Consider the following 12,651-nt stretch of genomic DNA (forward strand, 5'->3'; position numbering starts at 1 on the left):
TGTGGGATTTTATAACTTGTATTTCTTTGCTGAGATGTTCTGTTTTCATTTGTTTTAAGAGAATTTGTAATTTCTTGTCAAAGCATTTTTATGATGGCTGCTTTAAAAGCCTTGTCAGATAATTTCAACATCTGAACCACCTTGATATCGTCTCTTCTCATCAAAATTATGGTTTTCTGGTTCTTGGTATGACAGGTGATTTTCTATATATTCTCTACATTTGGGCCATTATATTGGGAAACTCCAGATCCTATTTAAATCCTTTGTTTTAGCAGGTAGCGTCACTGTTTAGGTGTGGCAGGTAGTGTCTCACCTACTTTGGGTGGCTATAGTTGCAATGACAGTTTAATTTCCAGAGTCTTTGCAATGCTATTTTGGTCTCCTTTGTTCTAGTTCTACTAGGAGTCTTTTTATCATTATACCTAAACCAGACAAAGGCAGTACAAAAAACATAGAGAGACCAATATATTTCATCAATTTAGATGCAAAACACTTAACAAAATATTAGCAAGTAAAATTCACAATATACAAAAAGAATTATACACCATGGCAAAACGGTACTTATTCCATGGAGGGAACTCTAGCTCAATATTTGAAAATCAATCAATGGAATGCATTATATCAATGGGCTAACGAAGAAAAATTGCATGATTATATCAATAGATGTAGGTGTGGGGGGGAGATATGACAAAACTCAACACTTGTTCATGATTTAAAAAAAAAAAAACTCAGAAAAATCACAATAGAGAGGAACTGCTTCCACTTGATCAAGGGCAAAACACCTTCAGTTAACATTCTACTTAATGACAAAAGAATGGATGCTTTCCCACTAAGAGTGAGAACAAGGTAAGGATATCTGCTTACATCATTCTTATCCAGCATAGTGCTGGAAGTTCTAACCAATGTAATAGGGCAGGAAAAGGAAACAAAACACACATAAATCAGAAGAAAGAAATAAAACTGTCCCTATCTTCAGACATATGATGGGCTATGTTGAAAAACCCTAGAAATCTATAAAAATACTCCTTGAACGAATAAGTGGATTCAGCAAGGTGGCAGGATATAGGATTAATACATAAAATAGTTATATTCCTACATACTAGGAATAAACATATGGGCAGCAAAATTAAAAATACAATACCATTTACAATTGCTTAAGAAAATAATACTAGGCGTAAATCTAATAAGACATATACAGGATTTATATGCTGAAAATAACAAAACACTGATTTTAAAAAAATCAAAGAAGACCTAAATAAATAGAGAGGCATACCATGTTCATGGATTGGAAGCTCTCAATATACAGGGTACCCCCAAAAATATATGCACACTTTAACAGCTGATCGCTCAATTTTGAAAATGAAATGTATTTTAATATGCACTGCCTTTATAATTATTCTAATTATGTGTATATATTTTTAGGACATCCTATAGTTAATGTGTAATTTTTCCCAAAATTAATATACACATTTAATGTAATTCTGATTAAATTCCCAGAACGATTTGTTTAGATATAGACAAAATTATTATAAAATTTATATTAAAAGGCAAAGAAACTAGAATAGCTAAAACAATTTTGAAAAAAATAAAATGGTTAGAATCAGTCTACCCAATTTCAAGATTGATTATAAAGCTACAGTAATTAAGACCATGTGGTATTAGCAAACAGAACAACACATAGTCTATGGAGCAGAATAGATAACCCAGAAATAGATGCACAAAAATATGACCAATTAATATTTGACAAAAGAGCAAAAGCTGTTCCATAGAGGTAGGACAGTTTTTTCAACAAATCACAGGACATTAATAAGCAATAAACAAACCTTGACCTAAACCTGAGCCTTTATATAAAATTAATACAAAAATGGATTATGGACTTGAATATAAAGCTATATTACTTCCAGAAAGAAAATAAGAGAAAATCTTTGAGACTTAGGTCTAGGCAAATGTTCTCAAACTTAACACCCAAAACATTATGCATAAAGGGAAAAATGTATAAAGTGGACATCATCAAAATTAAAAACATTTGCTCTGTGAAAGATGCTGATAAGAGGCTGAAAGGACAAAGTATGGACTAGGAGACAATATTAGAAAATAACATATGCAATAAAAGACTTCTGTATAGAATAAACAACTCTTAAAATGCAACAGTAAGACAAAAATATCCAACTGAGAATGTGCAAAAGACATGCACAGACACTTTGCCAACCAGGATATATAGAAATTTGTACACAAATGTCCATAGTAGCTTTATTCTTAATGGCTCAAAGCTAGAAGGTATCCAAATGTCTTTCAATGGATAAACGACTAAACAAATTATTGTACATCCATACCATGGAATATTACTCAGCAGTGGAAAGCAACTGTTAATACATACATCAACTTGGACGAATCTCAAGGAAATTGTGCTGAGTAAAGAAAGATAATTTCAAAAGTATGCATACTGCATGATTCCATTATATAATGTTTGTGTAACAACATAATTATGGAGATGGAGAACAGATTAATGCTTGCAGGGGTTAGGGTGGAGGAGAAGGTGTGGGTGAAATCATAAAGGGGTAGTATGAGGGAGTCTTGTGATGATCCAGTTAGGTATTTTAATGTAGCATTGATTACACAAAGTTATACATGAGATAAAAATTGCATCCCAGCCTGGCTGGTGTTGCTCAGTGGTTGAGCATTGACCTATGCACCAGATGGTGGCTGGTTCAATTCCTGGTCAGGGCACAAGCCACAGATGGGGTTTGATCCCCAGTCTTGTACAGGAGGCAGCCGACCAATGATTCACTCTCATCATTGATGTTTCTATCTCTCCCTTCCTCTCTGAAATCGATAAAAATATATATTCAAAAATCATTGCATCCCAGAAAACTAGCAAACCAGGACAGTTGGTCACTCTAGCAGGGACCATCTTGCAACACTTGCAACTCTGAGGAGTTTGGGCTTCACCTAGAAAAAATGTAAGTCCTCAGCTGAGATTTTGTGTTCTCTCCGAGCCCTTAGAAAGAGCTGCTTAGAAAGAAGAGCTTGTAGGTGTCAGAGCCAGCACAGATAGGAGCTACCGCCTCACTGGAGCTACTGCAAGAGTGGCCCCATGTGGCAGACTGGCCAGATGTTCACCAAACTCTTTGGTTTTCCTCTGGAGCACATGGCTAGACGGGTATTTCTCAGGAGTGCTTCTAGATAGGTGAGCCATGTGTCTGCGTTCTGACCAATGGGATGTGGGGGACATGCTTTGCCCCTTCTATATGTAGGTGGTCCTCCATGCCCTGTCCCATCCACAGTGAGCTTTTTTTTTTTTTAAATTTCAGAGAGGAAGGGAGAGGGAAAGGGAGATAGAAACATCAATGCATGCCCCTAACTGTGGATCGAGCCCCACAACCTGAGCATGTTTCCTTGACCAGAATTGAACCTGGGACCCTTCATTCCGTAGGCTGACGCTCTATCCACTGAGCCAAACCAGCCAGAGCCACAGTGAGCTTTACTCCATGTACTGAAGAACTCAAGAGTATCAGCTGCAAGGGACCTAAGTCCCCGCTATCCCACTGAGAAGGATTTGCGGGTCAGGGACACAAACTGTGACCATAATGTGTTTCAGCCATTATACCCGTTTCCATCTATTTATAACAGTTTCCAATGGTTCCTTAACGATGCCTCTGGTGTGAAGTTCACACCCACTGGGGATGTCATTAGCACCACTGGCCTCAATGTCCTTCCTTGGTGCCTATATTCGGGGAGGAGGATCGGAACAAACTGGGATTCTCAGATGGCCCCCTAAAAACTAGAGAATCCAAGGTCCTCTGAGTATCTCGAGGTGACACGGGGACCTGAGTTTTGGGTATTAGAATCCTAGAAATATCAAATTCTGAAAAGTCTGGAAGAGCTCTGAGAGAACACAGAATCTCAGCTGAGCTATTGGACACGTGGAGAAACTGAGGCCATGAGAGCAGGAGGTACTTGAGGTGCCACAAAGAATTGAGGAATGAGTGAATGCTCATTTATTTACTCATTTATTCATTCCACACATATTTAAGCACTTTGTGTGTTGGCACAGGATAAAATAGAAGATTTCTGCAGTCAATCCCCAGTTGGAGGTGTGCAGGAGGCAGCCGATCAATGATTCTCTCTCATCATTGATGTTTCTATCTAGGGTGACATGTAACGGCTGCTCTATTTTATCTGAGTGGTCAGAGAGCCCTCTGAGAAGGTAGCCCTGAGCTAAGACAGGCCCTGAGGGTATCTGAAGAAGACTTTTCCAGACAGAGGGGACAGCAAAAACCCTTCGAAGGACACATGACTGACAGAGTTTGAGAAACAGGAGGAGGGCTGATTAGCTTGAGCAAAGGGAAAGGGGGGTGAAGGGTAAGAGGCTGTAGCCTGCAGTCACACTGGGGGCGTGTGACTCCTGTGCACATTGCTCCTGCCTACCTCTGCTTACCTGGGGGCTGTCCTGCTCCGGACTTTGGAGACTCCAGGACTGGGAGTGGTTGGGTAGAAACTGACTTTCCAACTTTCTAGCGCTTGACCTTCTAGGGTCACTTCACTTCTCCAGGTACCTGAATTTCATATATAAGCTGGGAGACGTCTGCATCTGAAGAACTCATTCACTCATTCTACAAACATGCCAAGCCCCTATGTCTGGCATGTGCTGGGCTCCAGGGCCCCAGATACGACCTCATCTCTGATCTGAGAGAGTTGAGAATTTAGCGGACGGGGTCACACCTGGTGTGATCAAAGCTGTGATAAAGCAGCACTGAGCCTGAACTGATAATCAGGGGAGGCTTCCTGGATTAGGGCATACCCAGGGCTGGGTCCTGAATGAGTCAGTGGAGCAGGGGGATGGGATGCAGACCAGCATTCCATGGGGAGGCCACACATGAAAGGCTCAGAGGTATGAGAGGCCTGGAGACGTCTGTGAAATACTACAAGAGTTGAGTTCTCTAGGATTATAGGGGTGAGGGGTGGGGGTTGTGGGGAAAACTGAGATCAGAAAAGTCAGAACATGAAGGCCTTGAAGGGCATGGTGGAGGGGACCCTGCTGGGACACCTGGTTGCACGTCCCAGCTCTGTTCTAGAATCACTGAGCTACTTAGGATAGGCACCCCCAGTCCAGAGGCCTCAGTGGCCTCACCTGGGAAATGGAGCCATTTGGGTGGGATGACTTTGACAGTCCGCCAAGATCCTTAGAATGTTGTCTGCCAGGGTTCATGGAATCCCCAGAAGGATGGTCAAGCCAGAGCTGCCTCACTCTCTGTGTGTATCCCTCCCCCTGACATGTCTTCAAATGCCCTCACTGCCCTGGGGGACCCCCTAAGGATGGGAAAATGGGGCTACAGAGGAGACATCAGCCTTTACCTTCCTTTTCTTCTAGATCAAACCACATACATAAGAAAAAGGAAGGACAATTGTTCATCAAGAACATGTCAAAGGTAAGTTCCTCTGTGTCCCAAGTAGTTGCTAAGAAGACAGGCACTGAGCCCAGACAGCCGACTCACCTGCTGTGTGGCTTTAGGCAACTCACTAGGCCTCTCTGAACTTCCCTTTCCTCCCCTGTAAAATGGAGCTAATCAGAATAGAGCTTCGCTGGTTTGTTTTGAAGATTATATTATGTGTAAAGTCCTTAGCACAACAACCTCAAAAATGATAGTTAGCATTATTGTTGTTGTTATTGTTTTTAGTGTGTAAGGCAACAGGGGGCAAAAGTGTGCTGTTTGTTTGGGTGGGAGAAGGGATTTGGCCCTGAAAGGGTTAAAATTCAAACCAGCTGCTCCCAGTCCCACAGATAAGGTTGGAGAAACAGTCCAGGTCCCCTGCCCCTTCACGACAGAATTTATGAGGTGCTGGTTACTTTGAGTCAAAGATTAGGGGCTTCCGCCAGGCGGTGCAGGAAAAATTCAGGGTCAGTGGCCAGAAAGGACTTAGGACTCTTGTAAGAACCAGAGCAGCGAGAAACAGAGGCAGGCAGCAGGGCGTAGGGCATACACCCCACCCAGTAGATGGAGAGCAGAGAGGTGGGCCAGGGGGCCAGCCAGGTGGGGACCCAGGGACAGGGACCCAGGGCGAAGGAGAAGATGGGCAAGCGAGAAATTAAGAAGGTGCAGTGGGTGTCCGGGGAAGAGATAGCAGAGGAGGACCACAGAGACAGAAAGAGAAGAACAGAGGAAGGCGCGGGGAGAAAGAAACAGAACATCAGAGGCAGGAGGCGGGTAGCAGGAGGTGCTGGGAACCGAGGGATGGGGTCCCTGGGCGTGTGTGTGTGTGTGTGTGTGTGTGTGTGTGTGTGTGTGTGTGTGTGTGCCTGCGTCTGGCTGACAGTACATACCTGAGTAGGACACTGTAGGGGGCGGAAACGATGCCAGACCCCGGGGAGGGCGGGACAGTCCGGCCGCTTGGTCCCTGGCCGGGCGACCCCCTCGGCCCCACCTCCGACCTCGCGCACCGCCCAGAGTGGGTGAACGCGCCGCCCCGCCGGCCGGCTCCTCCCCGCCCGCCCGGGCAGTGTCCCCGCTCCGCAGACGCCCTCACTCGACCCTGTGGCGGGTCCTTTGGCGGACGGACGGCGGGTCCGGAGAGCCCGGAGCAAGCCCCGCGCCCGCTGCGCCGCCCCGCCGTCCCGTCGGGTTGCCGCCGGCAATTAGGCCTCCCGGGAGTCCCCGCTGGCGCCGCCTGGGTGCCAGGAGACCCGCACACCCGCCCGGACCAGGCTGCCCAGATGCGGGTGCCACTCTGCCTGTTGCTGCTCGTCGCCCACGCCGCGGACATGCTCCCCCTGAACAGAAGGAGAAAGCAAGGTACGAGGGGCAGCCGGGCGGGGTGGCCAGGCGGGCACAGCAGGGCCCACGGGGATGGCCCTTGGGGCATCTGCCCGGTGCCCTGGGCTATTGGCTCCTCCAGGTAGGTGCCAGTCCCACTTTACAGATGGGGAGACTGAGGCCCATGGCACCCGCTTCGCCAGCTGGACCCAGGAGGCTCTAGGAGGAGAGGAAGGGACGGGCAGGGCTCAGTGCCCCCACTCCCTAGAGCAGCATCAGTGCCAGGAGGAAGGAGGGTGGCTCGGTGCACAGACAGGAAGCCTCAGGTGCAAGGCTGCAGGGCTCTGGGACTAGGGGACGGAGCTGGTGGCCTAGAAGGCATCCTAAACACCCGTGATAGGCCAGGAGGTGACACAAAGCGCTGTGGGCTGCCCAATCCCGTCACCTCCCTGACTCACCGTGTCACTCCCGAGAAGTCAGGGATCTTCGGCGGCCCCCCTTGGGGTGAGGGCATGAGCTGCAGGAGCTCAGGGAGACCTCAGACCCGTGTTTGGGTCTGTTTCTTCTGGGAATGACCTGGAAGAAGTCCAGCCCCTCCAAGAGCCTCCGTTTTTTTTTTTCATCTTGACCTCCTGGGGCCACGAGGAAGATGGCCCAAGGTTCAGACCATAACCGGGGGCACAAAGCCAGGGGCAGCTGGCACCCTCACCGCAGGGTCCTATGCCATTCCCCTTGCTGGGAGAGTCAGAGCATCCTCCGGAGGGGCGTTTGAGGCTGTCCCCACAGAACTGGAGTTGGCAGAGCCCATGGGCGGAGGAGAGCGAGCAAGTTTCCGCCTAAGCCGGGCAGCCCTTCAACCTCTGGGTGCCAATCTGAGAATCGACAGTCAAATGGCCGCCACTGTGCCTGGGGTTTTCACATACGAAGGGAATCCCCGCTACCTCCTCACGACATAGCTGGATGCCAAGTGGCAGACAGGTTAAGTGACTTGGCAAGTTGTCCAGCAGGTGAACGGAAGACTGGTGGCTTCTTCCTTTCCAGGTGTGGTGTCAGGGCTGAGCAAGGCTACAAGGGCATGGGAACCAGAGTCTGCCCTCTGGGGACTTCTAGTCCGTTTGAGTGAACAGCCCTACATGTGAGCACGATCCCTGCTAGAGTGGAGCAGGAAGCAGAAAGGGGCCGTGGAGAACTGGGAGGGAGGGTTGGTGGGGGGCAGGGAAATGTGGCCCAAGGGCTCCAAGCCCTGGTGCGTGGGGATAGAAGGACCCAGGGAACAGAGAGGTGGGTGGGCTTTCACTCAGCGGGGGGAGGGAGGGAGAGGGACCCTCCTCGGTGAATGGCCCTGATGTGGTGGTTAAGTGCATAGGCTCTGGAACCAGCCTGCCTGGGCTCAAACCCTCTCTTCCTCAGTTACTAGCTGAGTGACCTTGGGGAAGTCACTTTGCCTTAGTTTACCCTTCTGGGGATCCTTTAGAGGATCTCTAGACTCTTCATCCGTCCTAGAAAAGACCAAAAAGACGTTGTTCTCACTGACTCCTCTATAAAATAGGAATAATCATCTGACGTGTGAATAAGACTGAATGGGTTAATGGGTACGTCAAGTGAGTAGCCGAGTGCACACGCTACTAGTGGGCACTTGTAAGTATTAGTCATTCTTATTTCCTGTCCGTGGTGTTCTTGGCTACTCACAACCGCCGAGCAGGGGTGCTCATTATTGCATGAGGAACCGGAGTCTCAGGGCGGGAAACTGGTTGTCCAAGGTTGCCCAGCAGGTGAGTCGCAAAGCAGGCTGGCATCCCCATGCCTCTACAGGGTACAGGTGTCTCCTGAGCTGAGCTGGTCTTCCCTTCTCAGAGCTTCGGTGTCCCCACCTGAAGAGGAGCTGTTTTAAAAGATGTTTAAGATGTTTGTTTCTACGTTGTAAAAAGACACACACACACACACACACACACACACAGAAGAAAGAAGAAAAATTCCATTCCCAGTTGCTCAGTGAGGAGGTCAGGCATGGCTGCCCCGGTTTGGTGAGGGGGGTCTCGGCACCCCTCCCCATGGTAGTTGATCGGTTGCATTTGGGCACATACATGTCCACCCAGCCCAGCATCTTCAGAGAAAGGCTGTGGCTCCGTCCATCAGCCAGGTGCAATAGAGACAGCTTTGGGTTTCAGTCCCACTCCCGACACCTTTGTAGGGGGTGACTTTGAGTAAGTGGATTATCCCCTCTTCCCACCCACAGCCTTGGCTTCCCCATTGGTACTGGAGTGGGTGGGTGTTGGAGGGGGTGTAGGAACACTCTTCCTTTAGCATATTCTGCAGCGTAGTCAGAGGATCCCTGGCCAAATAGGTTTGGGAAATGCTGGGTTTAATAGACGTATTGACTGCAGGACTTACCAGAGCATTCATGGTGAAGAGGTGAGGATGGAGAGTAGGACCTTTCCCAAACTAATTACACCTCAGAGTCCATTTTTTCATAAGACAGCTGTTTGGAAAATTCCATACGAGATTTCTGAGGGTCTTACTAGCTTTGACATTCTGGTCTAACTTTGGCAGGAGAATGTGTCCTGAAGGCACTTGGGTATTGGCAGTGCTTCATTCATTCATTCATTCATTCATCCATCCATCCATTCATCCATCCATCCATCCATTTATTCATTTGGGTGTTCATTCAGCAAATGTTACAGGGCAGCGTCTGTGCCAGGCTCTGTGTTGGGACCCTCAAGGATGCCAAGGTGAACAGACCTGGGGCCTGCCCTTGAGGAGCTGCCAGTGTGGAGGCATGCCCCTCCTCTGACCCGCCCCAGCCTCCCCTCCATGCCCAGTCCTTGGCTCCAGCCTTCGGCCTACTCTGCGAGATCAGGAGGAATGACTCTGACCAGCAGCCGCCCAGTCTGACCCATCACCCCCGGGGCCTGGCTCCCACAGACCTGGGCTTCCTCGGGCTCCAGCGTCACTGTTTCTTGATGAAACTTAGTTTTTCTGTTTCTAAGACAAGAAAGAATGAAAGAAAAGGCTTGAGAAAGGTTTTTGGATCTCGTGTCTATTACAAAACAACATTTTGATTAATTAAATATAAATGAATCACAACCAGATGGGGATATTTCTCTTAAAACACGCTGGGGTGTCCTGGCAATGGGACACTTGGACAAAGTGAGGGGGCTCTGATCTGCATCACCCCCGCCCCCGCCCCCCAACACAGAGATTCATTAGGCAATGAGGAGAAGACAGGCTGTGACTGACTTTCCGGGCCATCCAAGGACGCTGGGGAGGGGGCTCAGCAGAGGCAAGAGTCCCCCACATTCTTATGGTGCTTTTCCATCCTTCTAGACCTGAGGCAGTAAAGGGCCGAGGGAGGAGCTCTGGAATACTGACAGCCCTGGGTTCAAATCCTAAGGCTTCTCCTGCCCTAATGTGACATCGTGGACAGGCCACGTGCCTTCTCTGACCCAGGGCTTCACATCTGTGAAACGGGAACAATTGTACCTACTCCTACCTCGTGGGACGTTGGGAAGATCCGCTACAGTCCCAGAGGGAAGGTGCCCAAAGGCATACAGCAGGATGAACTCAACCACTTCCCCTCCCACTTTACAGCAGGGTGGAATACTCCCGGACTGGGGGAGGTGAGACTCGCTGGGTTGAACTCACCTTTGTTGGCCCCTCTGAGCCTCTTTTCCTTCATTTGTAGAAGGACCGTGCCAGCGCCCACTCCAAAGGCTTGTTAGGTGGACTGAATGTAACAATTCTCTGTAAACAGCACAGCCCCGTGGGCAGCCGGCAGGCAGCACTGCCCCGTGCACAGACAGAGAAGCTGAGACCCCGCAAGCAGGTGCCCAAGGCGTGATGGGGGAGGACCCAGATTTCTCGTCTGCAGTTCAGGGCCACGACTAGGCACAGAACAAGGTGCAGCCCCCTAAACGCTAGCGTCCAGGTGAAACCGGGTGAAGATGCACGTCAGGGGCAGAGCTGGCGGGGACACAGGACCCCTGAAGGGCAGAGCGAGGGTGATGCCTGCAGGGGTAGCCCTCGGGGAATGGCCCTGTGGGCCAGTAGAATGCTATCTTGGGCGAGTCCTTCTGCCCCTCCGGATCATGGTTTTCCTCATAAAACGGGCTGGTTGAGAAAAGGGAAACAGGAGACTTGGCACAGAGTAGGTGCTCAATAAACCAAGCCCTGCTCACCCGCCCTCCTCTTCTGAAGCCAGTTTTGAAGCCAAACTTGGGGCTCAAATGAGATGCTGTTTTCACCTCACATGGCTCTCATCCCCCAGGGGAACCCACTTCCCTCCCCAGTGGATGGGAGCCCCCCAACCTCCACCCAGACTCAAAAGGAGGCCCTGAGACCACTTAGTGAGGCTGGCCCCGTGCGGGAGCTGTGCGTATGGGCCGTGGATCCTCACCATGGCCCTGCCATCTCTCAGACAGGGAGCTGAGGCTCAGAAAGGGACAGTGACCTGGCTAGGAACTTCCAGCAGCTGAGCCGGGATGCAGAGCTTTGGAGGCTCCAAGGCCTGTGCCTAGAAATAGAAGTGAATCCTGTTCGTGACTCGCCCAGGACTGCCCGGCAGAGGCACCTGAGAGGAGCCTCGTCAGAGGGGTAGATTTAGGGTTTTGTCAGGCAGGCGTGGCAGCAGGGGAGGGGCTGGGGACCCTGGCAAGAGGAGAGAAGGTTGTGTCTAGGTGGAAAGGGTCCGAGGAGCTGTGGCCAGAGGAAGTGAAGGTCAGATTGCAGACAGGGCCAGAGTCAGTCATGGATGGCCTCGGATGCCACTCGCCTGTCACCATAGTCACAAAGAAATATTTATTGAGCCCTTCCTCTGGGCCAGGCCCTGGACTAGGTGTTGACGAGGACAGCAGAGATGCGCTCTACGGTCTCTGCTGTCAGAGGGCCCAGCATCTCCTTGAGATGCTAGGAACGGGTCCCTCGGAAGGAATGACATAGAAGGGTCCCGCTGCTCCTCACCCAGCCTTGGGAGGCAGGTCCGTGGTGGTCCCACTCTCAGCTGAGGAATCTGAGACTCCACAATGGACTTGGCTTGCCTTAGATGTCACATGGGTAAGGCGACCCTATTCATTTCGTTCCCCTCCCTCTTCTTGCCTCTCAGTCCACTGTTTATTCATCCATCTTTTTGTCCTCCCATCTAGTGAAAAAAAACTGAGGCTCACATTAATTAAAAGGTTTTCAAACTGAGGTTGGCAACCCAACAGCAGGTCAGGCAAAACATTTAGCAAAGCACAGCCAGCATTTTTAATGAAATGGAGTGGAACGGAATAGAATAAAATAAAACATGCGGGGTCGGCAAATATGTTTGTAAAGGGCCAGATACTGAATATTGTCAGCTTTGCAGCCATGTGTGATCTGCCACATTCTCTTCTTTGTTGTGGTGGTGGGTTTTTTACGATGCTTTAAAAATATGAAGCCATTCTTAGCTTACAGGCCATACAGAAAACAAGCTGAGCGCCAGATTTGGCCCATGGGCTATAGTTTGCCAACCTCCTTTTTAGAAAATAACAGAGTGCATTGCAAGTGTTAAGATGAATCATTATTTTGAAAATGTGTTAGGGTTCTCGTATACATGTGAATGTGTGTGCAAGTGGTGAGTGTGCATGCACATGTGTGTGCGAGTGTGGGTGTGTGTGCACATGGGTGTTGGCATGTGTGAATGAGTGTGTGTGTGTGTATTCTGTGTACTGTGTGAACTTATATAAAAATGCAACTTAACCGTTGTCAAAAAGCATGGACCAGCCCGGCTGGCATGGCTCAGTAGTTGAGCGTCGACCCATGAACCAGGCGGTCACTGGTTCGATTCCTGGTCAGGGAACATGCCTGGGCTTGATCCCCAGTAGGGGGCATGTAGGAGGCAGCTGACCAATGATTCTCTCTCATCATTGAGGTTTCTATCCCT

General features: G+C 49.2%; 1 protein-coding gene across 1 annotated transcript in view; it reads left to right on the forward strand.

The window, feature by feature from the left end:
- The first annotated feature begins 6,712 nt into the window (after positions 1-6,712).
- The window catches only part of RSPO4 (R-spondin 4), a 28,615-nt gene continuing 22,676 nt past the window's right edge, over positions 6,713-12,651 (forward strand). Inside the window, exon 1 of the mRNA XM_028144595.2 lies at positions 6,713-6,791. Within this exon, the coding sequence (XP_028000396.2) occupies positions 6,713-6,791 (79 nt within the window). The remainder of the gene's footprint in view (positions 6,792-12,651) is intronic.

This window comes from Eptesicus fuscus, chromosome 12, assembly GCF_027574615.1.
Source record: "Eptesicus fuscus isolate TK198812 chromosome 12, DD_ASM_mEF_20220401, whole genome shotgun sequence".
Taxonomy (NCBI): Eukaryota; Metazoa; Chordata; class Mammalia; order Chiroptera; family Vespertilionidae; genus Eptesicus; species Eptesicus fuscus.